The 20,475-nt window shown below is 53.3% G+C and overlaps 8 protein-coding genes across 8 annotated transcripts; 5 read left to right on the forward strand and 3 right to left on the reverse strand.

Moving 5' to 3' along the window:
- Positions 1–187: 187 nt before the first annotated feature.
- On the forward strand, positions 188–621 carry K489DRAFT_338046 (Tom7-domain-containing protein; the record flags this gene model as incomplete). Its single annotated transcript, XM_033602223.1, has 3 exons — positions 188–220; positions 298–344; positions 405–621. 3 exons carry the CDS (start codon positions 188–190, stop codon positions 601–603), a joined length of 279 nt encoding a protein of 92 aa, XP_033459699.1. The 3' UTR covers positions 604–621.
- A 265-nt stretch (positions 622–886) lies between these two features.
- Positions 887–3,569, reverse strand: K489DRAFT_409802 (exocyst complex subunit Sec15-like protein; the record flags this gene model as incomplete). Its single annotated transcript, XM_033607628.1, has 3 exons — positions 887–1,993; positions 2,051–3,280; positions 3,513–3,569. 3 exons carry the CDS (start codon positions 3,567–3,569, stop codon positions 887–889), a joined length of 2,394 nt encoding a protein of 797 aa, XP_033459700.1.
- Positions 3,570–7,196: 3,627 nt separating this feature from the next.
- Positions 7,197–9,350, forward strand: K489DRAFT_213653 (uncharacterized protein). The gene has a single exon (XM_033599672.1). It carries the CDS (start codon positions 7,391–7,393, stop codon positions 9,203–9,205), a length of 1,815 nt encoding a protein of 604 aa, XP_033459701.1. The 5' UTR covers positions 7,197–7,390; the 3' UTR covers positions 9,206–9,350.
- Positions 9,351–9,755: 405 nt separating this feature from the next.
- On the reverse strand, positions 9,756–11,350 carry K489DRAFT_338054 (ERG20 farnesyl diphosphate synthase). Its single transcript, XM_033602224.1, has 2 exons — positions 11,120–11,350; positions 9,756–11,038 (listed from the first exon to the last, which is right to left on the reverse strand). Exons 1-2 carry the CDS (start codon positions 11,231–11,233, stop codon positions 10,115–10,117), a joined length of 1,038 nt encoding a protein of 345 aa, XP_033459702.1. The 5' UTR covers positions 11,234–11,350; the 3' UTR covers positions 9,756–10,114.
- Positions 11,351–11,678: 328 nt separating this feature from the next.
- On the forward strand, positions 11,679–13,742 carry K489DRAFT_409805 (TPR-like protein; the record flags this gene model as incomplete). Its single annotated transcript, XM_033607629.1, has 2 exons — positions 11,679–11,776; positions 11,843–13,742. 2 exons carry the CDS (start codon positions 11,679–11,681, stop codon positions 13,740–13,742), a joined length of 1,998 nt encoding a protein of 665 aa, XP_033459703.1.
- Positions 13,743–14,526: 784 nt separating this feature from the next.
- On the forward strand, positions 14,527–16,217 carry K489DRAFT_409806 (uncharacterized protein; the record flags this gene model as incomplete). Its single annotated transcript, XM_033607630.1, has 3 exons — positions 14,527–14,704; positions 14,826–15,083; positions 15,154–16,217. The coding sequence occupies 3 exons, from the start codon at positions 14,527–14,529 to the stop codon at positions 16,215–16,217; spliced, it is 1,500 nt and encodes a 499-aa protein (XP_033459704.1).
- A 263-nt stretch (positions 16,218–16,480) lies between these two features.
- Positions 16,481–18,940, reverse strand: K489DRAFT_380039 (uncharacterized protein). The gene has a single exon (XM_033604795.1). The coding sequence runs from the start codon at positions 18,445–18,447 to the stop codon at positions 16,963–16,965; it is 1,485 nt and encodes a 494-aa protein (XP_033459705.1). The 5' UTR covers positions 18,448–18,940; the 3' UTR covers positions 16,481–16,962.
- Positions 18,941–19,628: 688 nt separating this feature from the next.
- Positions 19,629–20,454, forward strand: K489DRAFT_213713 (uncharacterized protein). Its single transcript, XM_033599673.1, has one exon. It carries the CDS (start codon positions 19,729–19,731, stop codon positions 20,221–20,223), a length of 495 nt encoding a protein of 164 aa, XP_033459706.1. The 5' UTR covers positions 19,629–19,728; the 3' UTR covers positions 20,224–20,454.
- The last annotated feature ends 21 nt before the right edge of the window (positions 20,455–20,475 follow it).

Here is a 20,475-nt window from a genome sequence, read left to right on the forward strand (position 1 = left end):
TTCGGCGTGCAGCCAGCGAGGGCAGGCGCGGCGGACTTCCGCGCTTTGCGGGAGCTCGGACCAACGTCTCCCGAAGGAGATTCATGGGAAGTTCATCATATTATCGGCCGGGAGCGTGAGCAGTGACTTCAAGATATTATTCGCATCACTCATCGCCAACGAAGCATCCACTAGTACAATCATAAAAATGGCGTGGTTGACCCTTTCAGAAGAGAGCAAGGTACGCGATCGAAGAAGCGGTGATGGAGAATTATCCTTCGGAGAACAGCAAAGAAGACTGACATTTGCGACTCACAGGAGCGCATCTCCCGCGTGATCGACTTCTCAAGAATCGCCGTCCACTAGTACGCCATTACCATCCACACACCATCTACCATTGATGATATTCTGACCATTCCTTGTAGCGGCTACCTTCCTCTCATCATCTACCTCGGATACACCAAGAGCAACCCGCGACCTTCGTTGATCCGGTACGTTTCGCCGAGCGCAGCGCCATCAGAGAGACACCATATGAAGGCAGGGACAGAACAACAAAGGACTGACTCGGCGACAGATTATTCTCACCTTTGGCATAAGGAATACGCGGCGATCTGTATGAGATAAGGGAAAGAGGGACGAAGGATTGTACGAGTAGTTGAGGCGGAGGATGGGTCGCACCAGAGAAAGGAGACTGATAGGTTGTACCACGGCATCATCGGATACGGCGTAGAGGAGTTCTCGACATCTCGATGCGACAAACAAATGTTGAAACGTTCATCTCAAATGTCATACGAACCCAGGAATAAAGGTGATTGTCAACATGACGTTCGCTCCGTTTCTGACGCAGTGCAACAAGAGAGGCCCTGTTGAAATTATATGATATTCTACACAAATTCACACACAGCCCTCAGGATCTCTTCGTGAATTGTCCCAACCGATCCCTGAAGTCACCGAAATGCGTGCTGGGCTTCTTTACCAGCTCCGCCTCTGGCAAAACGCTCAAGCGCTCAGGCTTCGGCAAAACCTGATCCTGTTGAGCCAAGACCTTCTCCAGCAATTCCGCTCCCTTGATCTTATCGACCTGGCTGAATCTCGCACCCGAGCGGCTCGAGTCGAAGAATTCCTCTGCATTGCCCGCGGCGAGGAGGGTCATGAGGTCAGTTGTCTGGCGAAGCTCGGCGAGGGCGGTGCGTAGAGTCGTCGCGTCAGGGAGGCTGTCGACGAAGGAGATGAGTTCGTCGACGTCCATTTTGTAGGCGGTGACGACTTGTGGGGAGATTTTGGTGACGCTGGGATCGAGAGGTAGAGCGAGCAGGGCGGCTGATGTGTGGCCGAGGGCTTCATGGTAGATTTGCTTCTTGACGGTTTCGGGCAGGCCCATGAGGACACTGCTCATGATGTTGGAAAGGTAGCGGGTGAGCTCTTGTAGGTATTCGGATGACTCCGTGGGGACCTGGGTGGAGGTCCAGTCGTATTCGGCTGTTTCGATGAGGTCGTCGATCTTGCTGTTCACAAGTTCAAAGATGCGCGTCTCCGCTCTCTTCTTTGCGACGGCAAATTGACTGGTCGCGCGTAGAGTGATGGGTCCTGCTGCCGAGCTGCTAGAGCGTGCCTCGACGAGGAGCCGTTCCAGATCTTTACACGCCATCTCAAAATGGTCGAGATTCGTCAAAATTTGGACGATCTGTCCAGGGTATTGCGATGACAGCCGTTCCACGAGTGTACCACAGACTTTTTCGGAAAGCAATTGATCGAGGCTGTTCTGCAGCGTCTCGTCGATCAGGGTAGTGTTGCGGAAGTGATCGTCAGAGAAGAGGTACATCTGGCTCAGAAAGCTACGAATATCGAAGCAGATCAGGGGATACATCTGGCTGAAGGGGAAATGGCAAGGATACGTAATCTCCTCCGGCCGTCGAAGTTCGGGTGGTGGTGTGTACCATGATGCGGACATGACTCTGTTGTAATCATCGATGTTGCTGATTGGCATGGGCATGTAGTCATCACTGCTCACAATCTGCGAACGAAATCAGACATAAAGACACTTCGAGGCATGCAGGGGAACAACACGTACCTCATCGAAATCATCGCCAAATTTTGTTCGAAGCAGGGCGGTGTACTTCTCAAAGATCGTCACCACCAAGCCGTCCAGATTGGTGACTTGATAACCCCAGCTGTCCATAGTCTGGATAAACAGCGCAACAATGCCTTTAATCTTCAACAACTTCTCATCGCTGTCCACACTGGTCAAGGCAGCGTTGATCAGCGAGATGGTGGACTGACACATGCTGTCCCACAGCTCATCAACATCGCTTTGGGCGCGAAAGTTCTCAGTCCTTCGTATCGTGCCCTTCTCCACAATAGCGAAACCAGCAATGCCTTCTAGCAAGCTGATAAGACTGCCATTTTCCTCGTCAAGAGGAATGAGGGTCTGAGGGATAAGAAGGTCTTTCTGTTGGCGGCGGTTTGCTGCGTAGTGTGCTCGAAACTTTTCGGTCTCACCCAGGGCGTTATGAATATGTAAACATTCGAAAAGTGGAGAGAAATCCACCGAGACTTCCTCGTAGTCGCTGAGCACGTCGAACTCTTCTGACTCGTCGGCAACAAGCTCGACTGCGGAATTGAGCTTGAAGGCGCCAAGATACGGAGTCTTGTCGCTACGCTCCTTGTGTCGCGTCCGGCGCATTTCGGTGTGGTAGAAAGCTACCTCGCCCAAAAATTGTGACTTCTCTCGGATGAGGTATAGCCATGTGTTCAGATCTGCCATGACGGCATCCGCAATGAGACGCTGAGTTGCGGGCACGGAACGCTCAATCATCTCTGCAATCTTATATCGAGTGACTTCCCGGAGGTGCACATTTTCGAGTTCATCTAATGCTCTGAGGGCCGCGTAATGGTTCTTCTTGCTAAGCAAGTCATGAACCTGGTTGGCCAGGCGTAGGACCTCGAGGCAATCGTTGAGGGCCTGTGTGGCATCATCGATATTCTGCCGTACTCCTCGCGAGTCCACCAGCGCCTTCTTCTGCTCGGCCAATTTCTCCGTACTGGCCTCGATGCTGCGGCTCAGGGTCATAATCTCAGCGGTAAGCTCGACCGTACCCTGTCGGACAGATTGGAGCTGATCGACGCTGTGAATGAACTCTTGATGATTGTTGTTGCAGATGGTCTCGATCTGGGCTTCGCGATCGGCGGAGACATGATTGAGAGCGTGTATGAGAGGTGTGACCTGGGCTTGCGTCTCTGCGCTTTTCAGGAGCGGTATCAATTGGTCGACATAATCTGATTCTGAAGAAGAAAGGATTATCTGAACGTGGTCAGCAAGGGCCGTGATCGATGCCAGCGCGAATTCATGTTCGATTTAGCGTGAAAATCCAGCTTGCATATGCGTCCGTCCTAGAAGATATCGTGAAGCCCTTCATCTTGCGAAATCATCGGCGATGGACGCCGGCCGGCTGGTTCACGGAGCTGGAAGCGGGTCCAACGGCGCAGTCACCAGCATCAGAACACGGTGGCATGGAAATCATGATGGAACTCACCTGCTGTACGGCCCCCGTAAGGTCATCGTATTGGTCGCTCGCGAGTAATCCAGGCATAGCCGCGGTCGGACGCGGAATGGATGTTTTTTTTTGATTCGGCAGCTCTCGATGGTCGAATGTGTAGAAGTGGAGATCCAGCTCCCACTCAAAGGTTTCGAATTACGGTCGATCTAGTCTCTTGCGCCTGCAATCAGAACAAATGCACGTCGTGGATTTTCGAATGCTCTTGAAAGTGTAGCAGTCATCTACTTTGCGTCGCCCGCCATTCAAACAAAAACGCAATTTCTCAACTCAGGCCCAGAACCTCGCACCTCCAGGATATTCAAGGCAATATTTCTTGAACACTCACCTTTTGGCAAGAGACGGTTGGAAATGATATTCTGGATTTCTGATTAGCCTGCGATCCAAAATCCGAGCCTTTTCTTGCGCCACATTCGGGACACGGTGTCTTGCGACCACACTCAGAAGGAATCATCGAGCACCTGGATCACTCACGAAGACAATCAGGTAAGCACCAATGAACACTTGATCCAATTGCGACGAGTGCAATCTGTCCCGAAGCGAGGCCGACCTGTACGCCTACACACACCAAGATACCGGATTCGGGAAATGATCCAAGATGATTTGGCTGTCGCTCAGAGAATCGAATCAAATCACCGCGCGCAGAAGGGGAAAGCACAAATGTATGAAGTTGGCGATGTTCCTGAAATTCAAGGAGGACGGTGCCTGTCGCATCGATATTGTGTTGCCTGTATGGCTGTCGTTAGGCTCCTTTGTTGCGCACGCAGGGCTGGCTGGCTGGCTGGCTGGCGGCAATATTGAATGCTGTGAACAGCTCCTGCGCCGCTGACTTCTCTCTGCCAGCCGGCCGCGTTTGTGACCAAAGCTCAAGCCCTAGACTGTTGCTGCCTGAGGACACTCTCACAATTCCGTCCTGTACAACCGGAATGACCGACAAAGGAACAATCCCCCGGATTCCCCTGCAGACCTGTGATTGGTCGAATGCCACGCGACACACTATCCACGGTGATGACCGACGGGGTGCGACAGCTACGACATGTCACACCTGCAGATCCGTGAAGAATGACGAGCATCATCGGCAATTGTTGAGTCAAACCACCAAGGGGAGCTCCGCTGAAGCCATTCCAAGGTTCCAAAGTTCACAAGGGAATCCCATCAATGACACCATGGCCGAAGCTTTTGCTCGTCGCCTTGCCACTCTGCCCGCCATGCGAGCATTCACCTGTGCCAGGCACAAAGGACTGGACCTTGACCTTGACTGACTTGTGTCGAGCCTCCGAGTCACCACGTTGCTGACATCCGTTTGATGGTAGATTTCCTAACTATCTGTGGAGCCTCTCCCCAGGTGCTCACTGAAGTCGTTTGAACTTCATCTGCCCTGTCGCCTCGTCGCGAGCGCATCGACAGCTTCAAATGTGAACTCTCAGGACATGGGACACGAATTTGGAGGATTCCAATCGCCACCTTAACAGATTCCGCTTTGTTCGTACACGCTCAATTCGGGCGACGTTCTCGAGGTAAGAGTCTAAACCGCATGAGATACCCGTGTAGTAGTGTGTAGGTCAGGTCTATGGACTTGACATGTGCTCAATATCACATCGATCGCGCTCGGTGCGTTCTATGCGCATTGTCCCAGTTCGGCCTCGCCTACCAGTCGTTATGAAATCGTCAGCAGTCCAAGCCGATGGATGCGGTCATCGTGATGTTCACAGTCACGATCAACGGACGTGCTCAATCTCAAAATGGACGCCGTCGCCTCAAGCGGTACGGTTTCGTCGATAGTGCTTTCCATCACCCTCGATTTCCCAAAGCGCAGATGTTGGAGAATAACGAGCGATTCACCAGTGGCAATCGCAAGATCATCATTGGAAAGGGAGTCTATCTGATCTACAAAACGCCATCCCATTCCGTGCCGAGATCCCATATGGCCAAGATGATGCGTAGGTATCCACATAGATCGACTGAATTTCCCGTAAGGCGCGAGTGATGGGTGTTGAGGAGGCCGTCTACATGTCACAGGAACTTCTCCGCAATATTGCACCAAATGTTTGGATCGACCACTAGTTTGTCGACTACCGAATCCTTATTCTGATGGACCTATCTGAGTTGTGATAGCATCCATCCATCACTACTGTCCCATTGGCACCCTTACATCTTTCTCATCGTCAAGTACCAATCGCTCTTTCCCGACGCACGCAGTTTTGGCTTCATATACACGCACATGCGCCCGCCCACAGCTCGCGTCATTGCTTTCGTCTTGAATGTCATCACCTTTCGAAAAGCTCTGGTCTTGATTCTTCGCCCTCCTTGAGATATCTTCCTCCTCCTTCCTCCTCTCTCGCACTCTCCAGAACTCCTTCTCACTTGCTCCATGCAACTCCCGTTCAGGCGCATCATTTGACAACAAACAGCAACAGTTCACTTTCCTGGCTACTGACGCATTTTGAACACGCCAGACGCGTGCATCCAGGTCATCACTCTCCAGCATTTGAGATTCAAACATTTGATCCAGAAAATCGCACTATCATCACATCGTAGCACGACTCAACATATCTGCGAACAGTATAACCAGATTATCGTCACACGATCGTTATCTTTGCAGACGATTTCAAACCTACCAACATGAGCGGCGTCACCTACACCAAGGCTGCCAGTCTGGCCGCAACTCCGCGTACTGGGAGAAGCCCGATCACTCTCACTAGGTCAGTTCAATGGGCTCGGCAACCCAGTTTAGATTGTGATTTACTTTTGTACAGATCCAGGAGCTTATCCGATGAGAAGTTCACAGCTGTGATCAACGACAAGCCGACCTCGAAGGGAAAGACTCCTATTCGCGATAATCAAGTCACCGGCACGACCAACGTTGCCGTCGATCCCTTCACAGCCAACATGCGTCCATCCATGACCACCTCCGTTCCTTTCCGTCATCTCAGCGCCGGCGCCACCAATTTCCAGCCTCGCAACAACTTGCCCTCCAACATGTCCATCCTCAATCGTGAAAGTTTTCCTGATGCCTCCTCTTCCTCCCCAGTCATTGTGTCTTCTCAGTCGCTCACAACCATTGACGAGAAGCCCTCGCCTGGCGAGGATGACGATGACTCGGCACCTGCCAATGACCAGTCGCGTATCGACAAAGGCAAAGGCCGTGCTCAAGACGCCATCGGAACTCGCACTGCTCCAACTGATCCCACGCAGCGCATCGCCTTCACCACGGACCAGATCCTGGGTGGTCATTACATGAGAATTGATTGCATCAACCCTCTCGAGTATGAACACTACATGAAGCGTTTGGCGACCGAGGTGAGGTTTCGCGGTCGATGTCGTTCAATTAATAGTCGACTAACCCAATTGTAGCGCGATTGGGAGAACAAGGTGCTTGCTCAAAAGGCTTTCATGGACACTGCCGCGAAGAAGAAGTCTTTGAGCGTGGCGCTTTGTTTCGACGATATCGCCGCTGCCGGTTCCGCTGAAGATGATGTCAACATGATCAAGCCGAGCTGGACCATCTCGTACATTTCGGCCGGCGAATTTGCGGACGTTCAAGGATTTGGCGATAATGCGACGTCATTCTTTGACGGACAGGTCTACTACCAAGCAACTTACGAAGGCGACTTTGAAAAGGTCAATGTTCCTCATCTTGAGGAGCACGTGTATCGACTTGCTGGTAACTTTGGCAGTGTGATCGCGTTCCAGCGTGTTACCAACACCTGTCCAACGTACATCTTTCGTGTCGAATACCAATGCATCAGTCAGGCCAAGGAGGTCTTAAAGGAGCTCACTGCAGACACACCCCACTACTTTGAGGTGAGCGCAACATCACCGAAATTTCACTGTACTCGTCGATTCAGCGGGCTAACATGCTACAGGACTGGGTCGTGAGCACGAAGCCGCTGAAGGATCCCGTCGACAATACCTCGAAACGCTCCAGTACATCAAGCACGTTGAGCCAATACCATATCGTCACCACACCCCATCGCATAAGTAGCCAAGGTGCCAACACGGCATTCACTAGTCCAAGTGGACGCACAGCGTGGCAGCAGAACGAGGATGGTACGATGGTCGTGGTACCAGCTCCACGCGTGGTTGACAAGGTCTACCAAACTCCAGCGGGTGGCAGTGGTTATGGAAATGGCCATTATCGCCACAACTCGGGTTCATCACCACACACGCCTGCTCCATTCAACAGTGGCAATCGTGGAATGGGCAACCGAAACGACTCTTGGTCGTCACGACCCAGTCGCAACGTCGAGAATGACTATCCGACAAACGGCGAACCTCAGAGCGTCAATGTCGAGCGCATCATGAGCGGAGTCGATGTTCGCACCACGATCATGCTCCGCAACCTTCCCAATCAATGGGGTGCTAGTCACATGAAGAGTATCCTTGACACCACCAGTTGGGGTTGTTATGATTTCTCATACCTTCGCATCGACTTTCAACGCAACACAAACGTTGGCTATGCCTTCGTCAACTTTTGTCAAGCGACCGACATTGTTCCGTTCTATCAGACTTATATTGGCAGAGAATGGGACTCCTCTACTCCTGGTCGCAAGCGAGCTCAAATTTCGTACGCCACCATTCAAGGCTTCGATTGCCTCATCGAGAAGTTTCGCAATTCCTCTATCATGGACGAGTACGCGGAGTTCCGCCCCAAGATTTGGTGGACCAAATTCGCAGCAGAAGCGGAAGGCAAGCCCGAGAAGATTGGAACAGAGAAGGATTTCCCTGCGCCCAATAATATTTCAAAGAAGCAGCGTTCGCACGATAATGCTGGTTCCATCGGCTTGTATGCACCTCGCAGTGGTCAGCGTGGTACTGATCGTCATCGTCGCTCCCTATATGATCGTGGAACGTCTGCACAGATCCGAGAGGACGCCATGCTGAATCAGATGTCGCCAATGGGCAACAACTACACCTATCAGCCTGGACCGGGTCCGATCGGACCTCCACCAGCTTTTGGGCAGTACTACAACGCGCCTCCGAACTACATGGGCAATGCGTTTTTCCCCGTGAACGATGGCAATCAGGGCCGCTTTATCAACCAAGACCCCTTCAAGGCTGCATACCATCCGCAGATGCCGATGTATTCTGGTGTGCCCAATTACACACCTCTGCAATACAACAACAACAATGTCAGCATCATGGGCACGAACAATCCTGCCTCCGGGCTACGTACCATTTCTCGTGGTCGCCTGGCGGGCCGTCCTAGGAATGTGACCACAGCTCCCAACGTTTTCGACGGCACTGCCCCGGCCATTGAGCCTGCATATGGTGTCAACTTCAATCCGGTTATGTATGGAGAGCAAGGTGGTCCGAGTAGCCATAGCGCGCCTCGAAGCATGCATCAGCACTCACAGGGTCCTTCCACCCAGCATTACCAGCAACACCACGCCTCCGCTTTCATGCCAGCACGTGGGAATGTGCAGCACCACGGACTGCCAACCTCGCACCAGGCGGGTCTTATTCTCGGTCCAAATGAGTACGTGAACAGCTATGGCCAAATCGAAATGGCGGGCAGCAGCAGTGGTCACTTCCATCAAAACGGCGCCTCTCTTTCTCCAACACAGGCGATTGGATATCCTCAGCAGAATGAGTATATCAATGGTCATGGCCAGGTCGACATGGCAGAGAGCAGCAGTCAGGCTCAGATGCAGGCGCGTCACTCGACTTAGGCATTTCCTTGATCCGCATCGACCTTGAGGCCTGCTGCATGGTCTTCCGTCCATGCTCGCGCATGACTCGCCGCCTACTGCTCCCTTCCGCCATCCATTATCTGTCATTGCTTTCTTTCTTTTTTTCTTCGTACATCTCCGATGTATCGTGGCGACGTTGGAGACACCAATGGGTCCCTTCTTCATTGGCAAGTGAAGACGGTCCTGCTTCTGGTCCATCGTGAGCAGTCTGGCTTCACATGTGCCTCACGATTCTAGCATATAGGTCGTGCAGCGAGGGTCGCAGGCTATATGTCTCTCCTCCATTTTCATTCATCCATTCATTCCTTAACGAACTTGAGACGAATATCACATGACATTGCTATTGCTTTACCCAAAAGTTACTCCATTCATTATACAGGCCACGGAGGGCCGGAGCGAGACCCAGACGGAGGTAGTTTGTTGGGTTCGAAAGGGGACGATCACACCAACGCTTTCTTATCATCCTCACTGTTGATATTTGTTATTGTTATGAGACGATACTGGAATGCAGAACGGAACTGCGAGCTTTCTCCAGCAAAATAAAAAGTAATTCTTTCAATATTATTTGTGCTCTTCGCCTTTGGTCTGTGTGGACGTGAAGTCGGCTCGCTTGTCAAGTGATGGTCAGAAAAAAGGAGCCCTCAGCTGGAGATGGAATGCACCTGATTCGGAATTTGACTGTGGCTGCTGCTACTGCTGATCTTCCTCCTGCCTCTTTGTGGAATGCATGCTCGTGCCTACTATCTTCGAGCATCTCGGCGTCGAGTTCCACGTAAACAGCTGGCACCGAGTTGCGCCACGTGATTTCTAGTCGAAATCGCTGAGATGATTCATTGGCCGAATTTGCGCCGAAAGTTATTCTTCTATTTACATACACATGCCCTCCATCTATTTGCTACGCTTGTAGATCTTGCGCAAAAACTCCTCAAAGACCGCCTTCTTCAATCCCTCGCTCTCGTCGACCTGGGCGATCTTGCCCTTGATCGACTCGAAAACCTCCGCCTCGTACTTTGCGAAGACCTCATCGAGCTTGAGCTCGTTGTACAACTCCTTGATCTTCGCCTCCTTCTGCTTGTCCTTCTGTCCGTAGTTTTGCTCCAGCACCTGGCGCTGCTCCGGCGTCGCGATCTTGAGGGCTTGGTTGACCAGCCAGCTGCACTTGTTGTCCTGGATGTCTGTGCCGATCTTGCCGAGGACGGTCGGGTCGGCGAAGTTGTCTAGGTAGTCGTCCTGGACCTGGAAGTACTCGCCCATGGGGATCAGGATGTCCTCGGCTTGCTTCAGGTTCTTCTCGGTGGCGAGGCCGGCGAAGTAGAGCGCGAGCGCGACGGGCAGGTAGAAGCTGTAGTACGCGGTCTTGTAGATGACGATGAAGGTGTATTTCTCCAGGCTGAAGTTGTCCAGGTCGACGTGGTCCTCGGGCGCGGTGAGCAGGTCGCAGGTCTGGCCCAGCTCGGTCTGGAAGGTGACCTCCTGGAAGAGCTCGACGACGTCGATGTAGTATTTCTCCTGGCGGAAGTACTTCTTCAGGAGGATGTAGATGGCGGCCTCGAGCAGGAAGGCGTCGTTGATGGCGATCATGCCGACGTTGGGCATCAGGTACCAGCAGGGCGAGCCGCGCCGGGTTTTGCTGCTGTCCATGATGTCGTCGCTGACCAGGAAGAAGGCCTGCAGCAGCTCGATCATCCAGCCGAGTGTCGCGGTCTTGAAGAATTCATCTTCATTGAGGGGGCGGTCGAGGATGAGCTGGACGGTGTCGATGACGGAGAGACCGCGGTTGCATTTCCCGCCGAGAGTGTTGTGGTAGAGAGACTAGGGAGACTGAGCATCAGTCAACAAGAAGTTGACGGGACGGTGATCGACGCAGATCGCGAGAGGAGGAATTGTCATTACCTTGCTGAACCATGTCAAGGCCTGGTCGGGCAGCTTGTACTTTTCGCAATGCGCCTCCACATCCTTGACCAGCTGAGGGAAGACGGACTCGAATTCTTTCAAGGTGGCCGGCATGATGAGGAAATCTAGTGCATACAATTACAGAGATAGTATGGAGGGATTGGCTTGTGAATTAATATCAATAAATATGCGCATGCAGCTAGTTCGGAATTCACGTCTGGAAAATCGAACGACTTCTCGATATTGTTTATTGATGATCAGAGCTCGGGCTGTCTTCCAATGGCCCGCACCCCACCAATTTATTACAGTATCACCGACGGATGCAGGGTCGATCATCAAGCACCTAGCAGAGCGGTGACCCTTTTGCGTGCCTGAAACATGTGATGGAGTGCCTGATACAGTGTCTGGCCGCCAGCGTCACTGCCGTGCTGTCGCGCGACAACCGCAGCCAGTGATGATGACAGCCCTACGGCACGTCTTTCAGGCGAACACATGAAGGTAGACGCGACTTTCGGTGGAGAGTTTGAACGTGAGGTTATCATACGAAATCGCCACGGCCATGGCGCTCTCTGATCAACAACAGGCGGAATTGCAAACGCATCTCCGACAGTCAATCGTAGGCTGCAATGAACGAGGTCTTTACTTTGCCGCGAAATGGTACTTATCATCATTAGTGTCCCATGTGTTCTCGCCGTTACATGTAGATTGACCTCTTATAAATAGGTCTGCAGAGCTCTTAAATTCATTTGCCGTGTCGCATGATACGTACAATTATGATGGATCCGATACAGAAGTTGACGACGACGACGACGATGCAGACATCGAGTTGCCATCGCAGCCGCGCGGCCCGGATGCACGTGAATCCAGTCGCGAGGCCAAAGAGGTCTCGAGATATCTCTTGGCAAAGTCCTTCTTCGATTGTCGAGAATACGACCGATGCGCTGCGGTGTTTCTGTCTGAACAGGTTGTCCGGAGTGCTCCTTCACAGAATTTCGCTGGTCCTCATAAGGTTCCCTTGGGCACCAGCAGGTTTCAGACATCACCATCAGCTCGTCGGAAATCTCCACTAGATGCTTCAGCGCCAAAGATTTCAACAGGAAGCAGCATACATCGCTTATCGCCACCCAAGAACCTTAGCCAGAAAGCGCTATTCTTGTCATTGTATGCCAAATATCTGTCCGGCGAGAAGAGGAAAACGGAAGACTCCGAAACGATACTCGGCCCCAATGATGGCGCAGCTAGTCCGAATCCCGAGGTGACGAGCGTCTTGTCAATACTCGAAGAATATTTCGAGAAGCGAGGCGGTTTGGGTGAAATCAGCAACTCGCAAGGATGGCTCGACTACCTCTATGGCGTAGTGCTGATCAAGTCCAAGTCAGAAACACTTGCTAGACAATGGCTACTTCGGAGCATCAACATCAACCCATACAACTGGTCTGCATGGCTCGAGCTGGCATCTTTGATAGGATCCGTCGATGAGCTACGGCAGATCGGCGAGCATCTACCGCGCAATGTCGTCACATTCTTCTTCCACATTTACTGTAGCCAGGAGCTTTTGCAACAAGAGCCCGAGGTGTATAGCACTCTGGATCAGATACAAGCCATCTTTCCTCGGTCGGCTTTTCTGCAACAGCAAAGAGCACTTCTATTGTATTACGCGCGAGATCATGACCAGGCATTACAAGTGTTTGAAGAATTACTCAAGTCCCATCCGCATCGTCTCGATGGCATGGAAGTCTTCAGCAACTTGCTCTACGTTATACCCAATCGACCCAAGTTGGCGAGTCTTGCTGCCCACGCGAGCGACATTGACAAATTCCGGCCCGAGACGAATTGTATCCTAGGCAATTACTACAGTCTTATATCCGAGCATGAAAAAGCCGTCCTTCATTTCCGGCGTGCTTTGGCTCTCGATCGGAACTTCCAAGCTGCCTGGACGCTGATGGGTCACGAGTATGTCGAGCTGAAGAATACGCAAGCCGCCATCGAGTCCTACCGTCGAGCAGTGGACTCCAATCGCAAGGACTACCGAGCGTGGTACGGTCTCGGCCAAGGCTATGAAATGCTCGAGTGCTATAGCTACAGTCTCTTCTACTACCAACGCGCAGTCGCTCTTTGTCCCAGCGATCCCAAGATGTGGGCAGCTGTCGGCAACGCATACAGTAAATGCGGGAAAACCACCAACGCCATCCAAGCTTACAAGCGTGCGCTCGTCGTTGGAAGCCACATGGACTCCAGTCCGAGCTTTGTCAGCAACAATCCCGACCCTCTTGCGCGTGCCGTTGGCGGCGCTCTCGATTCCCAGCTCCTATATGACATTGCTCTCCTGTACGAGCGCGACAGTCAATGGGATGAAGCCGCCGCTTTTATGGAGCTCACGCTCGCTCAAGAGGAAGGTCCGAACGAAGGCGACGAGGGCACTGGTGTCACGCAAATCACGAGTCGTGCGCGCCTCTGGTTGGCAAGGTGGAGTCATAGCTGTAGCGATTGGCAACGAGCGATGGAATTGGCCAATGAGCTGTGTCAGGATGGCGTCGAGGTGGAGGAGGCGAAGGCATTGGTCAAGGACGTTCGGGCGCGACTGAACATCTCCGACGACAAGGATGAGAGTCTGATGGAGTGATGTATCTGTGTTGAGTCATGCGGAATGTCTTGCTCGCACGGAAAACTGGAATACGTAAGTATTTTGTACCACTTGAATTAGCTCTCAGGAATGGGACAACAATCTCCGTGCAGGTTTGCTGACATGACTCGACTGTCGGTGAACGCTTTCCTCTGTAACCATTGGAGCAATTCAGTGAACCCTTGCTGGCCTTTTGTACATACGTGTGCGACTTACCAGGGATTCGCCCTGCTCGTGTCTCCTCGACGTGTCGAATGTTGGCTATTTGCTTTCCCCCAGGATGCAAAACAGTACCAGCGCTCACAGGATTAGGGACCTCTCTGCGTCAAATCACGGCGAGGACGCCGCCACGTCACATCTAGAGAAAGCTACCTACTGACCGGGAACGCCATGCCCCACGAACGATCCCTCTCGAGGTCACTACCAGCGCAGAAGATAGCGTCACACATCCCTCTGGCGGCTTGTGGAGGGTCTCTACCTCCACCTGCCAGAATCAGAGTGACGAAGGGCTGTACATTTCCAGGGAAGAAGCCTACTGGCCTGATCAGAAACAGCGATCCTGCTGTACGACGTGCGCGCACTCCTATATCTGTGTACATGGTCCGTAACCACAGCCAAATGAAAGAGACCGGGTGTCTATTATAAGTCCCCCTCGTTCCACAAGAACGACATGGCTGCCTGCGGATCCTCAACAAGGCTCTATCGTTGTTTTAAGTTCCGATCTCCCTGCGAGGGATGAGATGCAAGGGCTCAAACTCGACCGCAACCACATTACATTGCAGCCATGTCTGGCCTCCAAAGGGATAAGCGGGATCGCAACCCTCCTGAGTGGCAGGAATGTACGTTTGACGAAGTGCGCAGTCTCAACCCCGAAGCATTCATCTGTCGAAGTTTCACCGGTCGGGAAAAAGTGTTCAAGAAAGGGACATATGTTTGTGTTGCGAAAGCTGTGGGTTTGGAAGGTAAAGTCTTTTGTTTTCTGTTCGCGAATACGTTAATTTCTTCCGTGCTCTCTGCGACTATGGTGATGACATCCTACGAATATCTGTCGGAGTTAGAGGTAAATTTGACCACCGATCTCAGGTTGGAACTTGATCCAGGACGATGACCTCGTCCTTTTCCCCGTCCAGCGGTCTCGACTTCTTCGGCACTCGATTGGAGCGACGAAAGGCGTTGAAAATCAAGTCGTGGACTCTGCGGATGCGACCCCCGATGGCTCCGAATCTGCCACTCGCGATGTGTTCGTGACGACGGGCGATTTATCTGCGTGTGGGGATCAAGGACTCCCGGTTCTTGTGGAAAAAGGAAGACCCGTGTTGAGGTTTCTTCGTTGTGGAAATGGTTCGTTTGCAAAAGTCCCATTAATCTCCAGTCGCCAACCACACACGGCTGACTCGGTCTGTCTCGTTAGTATGTCATTTCATCGACTTGGAAGGCCACATCTGGCTGATCGACCAGAAGTCCGTGAAGGAAAACATGAGACAATGGAACTCTGGCGAAGAGGACGACTTCAGGGACACCCACATAAGACTTGAATCGAACATCGACACAGCTCTTCTCAAGGAGAAACCTTTCGTCTGCCGAAGGGACTATGTCAGGTTTAGCGATGTGAAGCAGAGTCTCATGACTCGCCTTACAATGAGGCCTCATTTTTCAGGGGCGAAGTTGGTCATGCCAACGACGACAACAGCGAAGGCGGCGACAAGCCAGATTACTCCCGGTGACAGCAACAAGCTTCGACGACGTTCTGCAAAATCGGGCAACAACGAGACGGTAGGAGAAGAGATTGCAGTACAACCGAGGAAGCGCGGGAGGCCAAAAACTGCACTCCTTCCTCCGCAGCAGTCATCCATGACCATCGTCAAGCGCCCTACTGAGTCGGAGAGACCGCCGGGGAGATCTATCGAACAACCCGACGCAGCAGAGATCGTGGTGGCTCGACGAAGCATTCTTCCGAGACCACCGCCCTTAGTCCATGACATGGGATCCACCGCCCAGAGCAGCACGGAGCCGACCAGCTCAAAACGTGAGATGATGAGACATGGTAGCCGCTTCTACCAGAGGGGCCCGAGAGAAAAAGCTCATCCGAACAACCGTTCTTCGTCAAGCAGCAGCAGCAGCAGTAGACTTCCCTCCAAGCAGCCCGCGACTCTTCATCCACGACCTCCGTCAAGATCACCCGCTGCCCTGCCTCCTCCCGCTGCTTCACATGTAGCCGCCGCCGCCGCATCCGGGATAGGGACAGACCCTCACGATCCCAAAACTCAGCCCGACGATCACAACAATCCCAGCGACGACGATGACGAAACAGGCGGACAGACTCAGGATGACACTGATGGGGACGAGGACGGAGAGGAAGGGCAATTCTGCGAACACTGCCAATGCTTCCCCGAAGACCATGGGATGCGCTGTCTGTTCCGGGCGTTGTATCACGATCGGGTCGAGGAAGTGCCCACCATCTTCCCCGGGCGATGAAGTCAGGAGGAGGAGGGGCTGAAAGGTTTTCCTTCTTGGGGGTTTGTCCAATGCCAGGAGCATCGTTTGTCATTGGGGGGAGGGTGAGAACGGGGACGTTGCTGCCAGTGATCCCAAGACAAGGGGGATGCGGGTGGACGACAGCGTCACAGCATCGTTCCTTGGTTGCTTGGATGATAGTTGCGAGGAGGATCAGGAGCGTCAAGGAACAAACGAATGAACGAAATCTACTTTTGAGACCGGATTGAAGATTTCTGAGATGAGGACCGATTTGGTTTTCATGAATGGCATTAATTTGTTCTAGTTTTCTCTCCCCCTCTCCATTTCCCTCGTTGGAAGAGAGAAGAGGGAAGCTATGGTAAAAGTAAAGATGGTATCTGAAGAAAGTTCCAATGCGCCCTTTGTGCGCCTGGCCGGAAGAGAGGGAGAGAAGACAACTCTCCCCCTGTATGCTTATTGTGAAGAGGATTCCGAAAACTCCTGTTGATTACGCCGCCCATGTCGCCTCGCCCCCCTCCTCGCCAGACTCGGTGGAGCGATCCTTTGAACCGCTGTCCACCTCTCGAGATGTGCAAGAAAGGGGCGACGAACTAACAAAGATGAAGAAACAAAACAGTGTCCAAAGAGATTGGCGACGGTGCCGTGGTATATAGTGAGCAGCAAAAAATTCAAACACACAAAACAGAGATTCAAGGGGGGAAAGGGGGTGTCGGAAGAAGCAAATGATGAGACGAGGATTGCTCCTCTACAACCTGGCGCGCGGCGCCGGCTCAGTAGCGGCAATGCGGGCGTCGATACCGACGTCTCCGGAGCAGACATACTCTGCGCGGCGACGGAAATCGCGGTCCTCGATCAAATTGGCCAGGGTGTTCTTGGTCATGTAGCACAGCACCTCGATGTCGCCATTGTTGTGCTTGGGCGCGACGATGAAGTATCCGTCGGTGAAAGCGAGCTCCGTGCAGCGCCAGGCCGCGGCGTGCAGGCCGTTGCCCCAGTCGGTGCGGTGGAAGGGCAAGTTGCTGATGTTGGAGAATTCGACGTCGGGGCCATTGGCGCGGTCGGTGTTGGCTTGGATGGTCGACAGGTCCTCGCAGGCTTCGATCGAGCCCCAGTATTCGCGGATCAGGGCCGGTGTCCAGCGCGCCACGCCCTTCTCCAGGCGGCGGCCGAGGTCGAAGAGGGGTGCCTTTTCGACTTCGCCGGCGGTGGCGTGCGCGCGACTGTAGACGAGGGCGCTGCCGGACCATTGCGGGTGCATCTCCTTGATGCGGCCGCGGGTCTGGACGGGGGTGAGGCAGAGGGTGCGCTGCTCGGGGTCGTGGCGGCGGGCGCGCACGACGGCCTTCCAGAGGTAGGCGTGCAGGCAGGAGGCGAGAGAGAGTTTTTTGGCGCCGGGGGTTGTGTCTTGCCCTTCCTGTCGGATCCGGGCGAGTTCTTTGGCGGAGAATTTCCAGAACGAGACAGAGAAGTTCGCCATCGAGGCCACGAAGAGCTGCGAGAGCTGTTCCTCCGAGACGCCGTCGAGTTTCATTGGCGGAGGAGCTGCTCGCCAGTCCTCCCATTCGAGGATGGGTCGCGCCGGTTGTGTGCCATACGCCACGCTCTTGTCCAATGCCTCCGGAACGATGATTCCAGACAATTTACCCGGTTTCTGTGCGATGGCTCTGCACAAGTGGTGGGCGAAGACGGACTCGATTAGGGCATGGGCGTAGCCGTCGAAGTGAATGTGGCTCATATGCAGGGCGAGAATGAGGCCATCCTGGATCATGTTCGCCTGGACGGCAAAGTTGTAGGTACCGACGCCCTTGATGGGGTACTTGGACAGCGAGAGCTCCTCGCGCCTCAACATGTGTGGCGGCCATTTCAGGCGCTCGTACTCCTGGTAGGATTTCTCGGGGAAGTATCGCACGCGGAACAACACCGAGGCATCTTCTTCGATCTCGAGTTGCCATCGGCGGGTGGCTTCGTTGGCGAGGGAAATCTTGCCGCAAAGGTGGGGAAGTTCGGCGATGGCGTCTGCAGTCGCGACTTTGAGCGCCTCCACCAAATGTTCCTCCGGCAGCGCTGCACTTCTCCCAAAGCATAGGATCTTCGGCAGAACGATCGGTACACCGACCTGGTCGCCTGCAGGCAATTGTGTTATACCGGCAGCGACTGGTGTTGACGGTCGAATTCTGAAGGTCTGCTCCAACTTGGTGATGATGGGCAACTCGGCGATGCTGGCGGCCATGGTGAATTCGGTGATGCGCGGAGCGCAACAGTATTCGATGAAGGCGGGTTAGGCGAATACGAGGATTCTAGATGCGTCGACCGTCCAGACGATGTCGAGCAGAAGAAATGAAAATGTCGCGATAGCCGACAATGGCGAATGTGTGGTATGTATTGGCCCTCGAGAGCAAGCTGGTTGGTCGGGAGAGCGAGCGAGGATGTGGAAAGATTGAAGGCGGGCGTGACAACCAAATAAAGGGAAGATATGTTACAAGGCAGAAGAGTGTCGACGCATTGGATGGCTACGAGAGAAACGGCACTACCGGAGGCTTTTCAATCATCACGGACGGTCGAGATCTAGTTATTTGGAGGGAGAGACAAGTGTCGCCCGATAGAGTCGTGTATCTGATGGAGGGAAAACGGGTGGGGAAAGGCTGCCACCGATTGATGCAATGCAAGTGGAGTATGCGCATACAATACGTCCTCACGCGCGGTGGGCATGGGCATGGGCATGGGTATGGGTATGGGTCTACGGGTGTGCCAGAAGGGAAGGCAAAAGGAGGTGGGACAAAGACCATTCCACATATCGTCGTTGCGAGGAAAGACGACGGGAGACGAGACACAATCGACTCATGAGATCGCGTGTGGGGAAACAATGTACCGACGCCGAAGTGAAATTGGTGGCCGGGTCCGCCCATGCCTGAATGGATGGACGGAAAACGGATAGAGTAGTGTCGAGTAGTGGGCGGAGGTGGACATTGAATACAAGCACGACGAGAATGATGATCATCATCATCAATTGATCATCAAATTCATCAATTCTTGGGCGGCGCACCTTCATCAAACTCCGCTGCTAGGCGAGATGCCGCCGCCAGGACCGGGCATGGGGCAGCGGGCAGGGGCAGGCAGGTGACAAGACACGGGCCGAGGGAGGGTAAACGGTGAGAACCAGGTACGGAGAGAGAATGAAAGAGATGCCGCAATCTGTCTGTGTACTGTATGTACTGTAGCAGCAGGGATCAGACAGACCTGGTCTCGTCTCTCACCAGTTCGGAGTCCGGTCTTGGTGAGTGAGTGAGTGCAGATGAGTTGAATCGATGGGCCTCACACTGTAGCGACTACAGGGACACTACTGCATAGTACAGTGCCTTTCGTGAGAGTGTCGTGAGAGGATGTGAGGATGGAGTTTGAAATGAGTGAAATGCTACTAGGTAGTACTGTGTGATGAACGGCGTGAACGGGTGATGGGCACGCCTAGGTAGTAGGGGGGTGGAAACTAATCGACTAGCAAACTCTCGGGGAAATGCATTGGCACAACGGCTTTTGGACCGAGGAACAGGGGGAAAAGTCATGGGATTTACGACGGGGTGGTGGACAGACCGGCTTCCGCGTCCCGTCCAATCTGACACGCCTGACCCGAACGCCCGTTTTCATCAACGGCCGTCTTTTCCCCAGACGTTATCCAAACACGTCGTCGTCGTCGGATGAGGATGTTTTCCACTCGTCGACGTATTCTCTTATTACACCCTGCGACGCGACACTCATGCGTGTTTCGAACCACCTAGGAAACAAACCTCCCACCCGCGTTGAATCCGCAGCTTCGGAGGGAGCGTCAAAAGCGTTGAGCACGCCCACGCCAGAAGACCTTCTGCGGCGTGGTTTAGCTTTCTCTTGTGTGTGTCCATCGCCTGTCTGCTGCAGACTCCGACTCATCGATGTCTCTGTGTGGGAGACAGGTAGGCAGGCAGGCAGGCGGATGTCCTTCGTGGTTGTGACTTGTGTGCATATTGCAATGTAACACTGCGGCGCGTCTCTATGTCACCGAGTGTGTTGTTCTGCGCCGGACGAGACAACTCATTTTCCGCGTATTCAACCTGTCTCCGCACAAAACCGGGGATGAGGCGGAAGGAAACGAATCGCCATAGACTGCAGGAACTCGTCTTCCAGCCTCTTCCAGCCTATTCCCATTTCTAGTCATTGCCCTGTAGCGATCTTTTGTGATCAACGCTTCTAAGATCGACGAACGTGTCGCCGCCTCATGTATCACCGC

The sequence above is a fragment of the Dissoconium aciculare genome (assembly GCF_010015565.1).
Source record: "Dissoconium aciculare CBS 342.82 unplaced genomic scaffold K489scaffold_6, whole genome shotgun sequence".
Taxonomy (NCBI): Eukaryota; Fungi; Ascomycota; class Dothideomycetes; order Mycosphaerellales; family Dissoconiaceae; genus Dissoconium; species Dissoconium aciculare.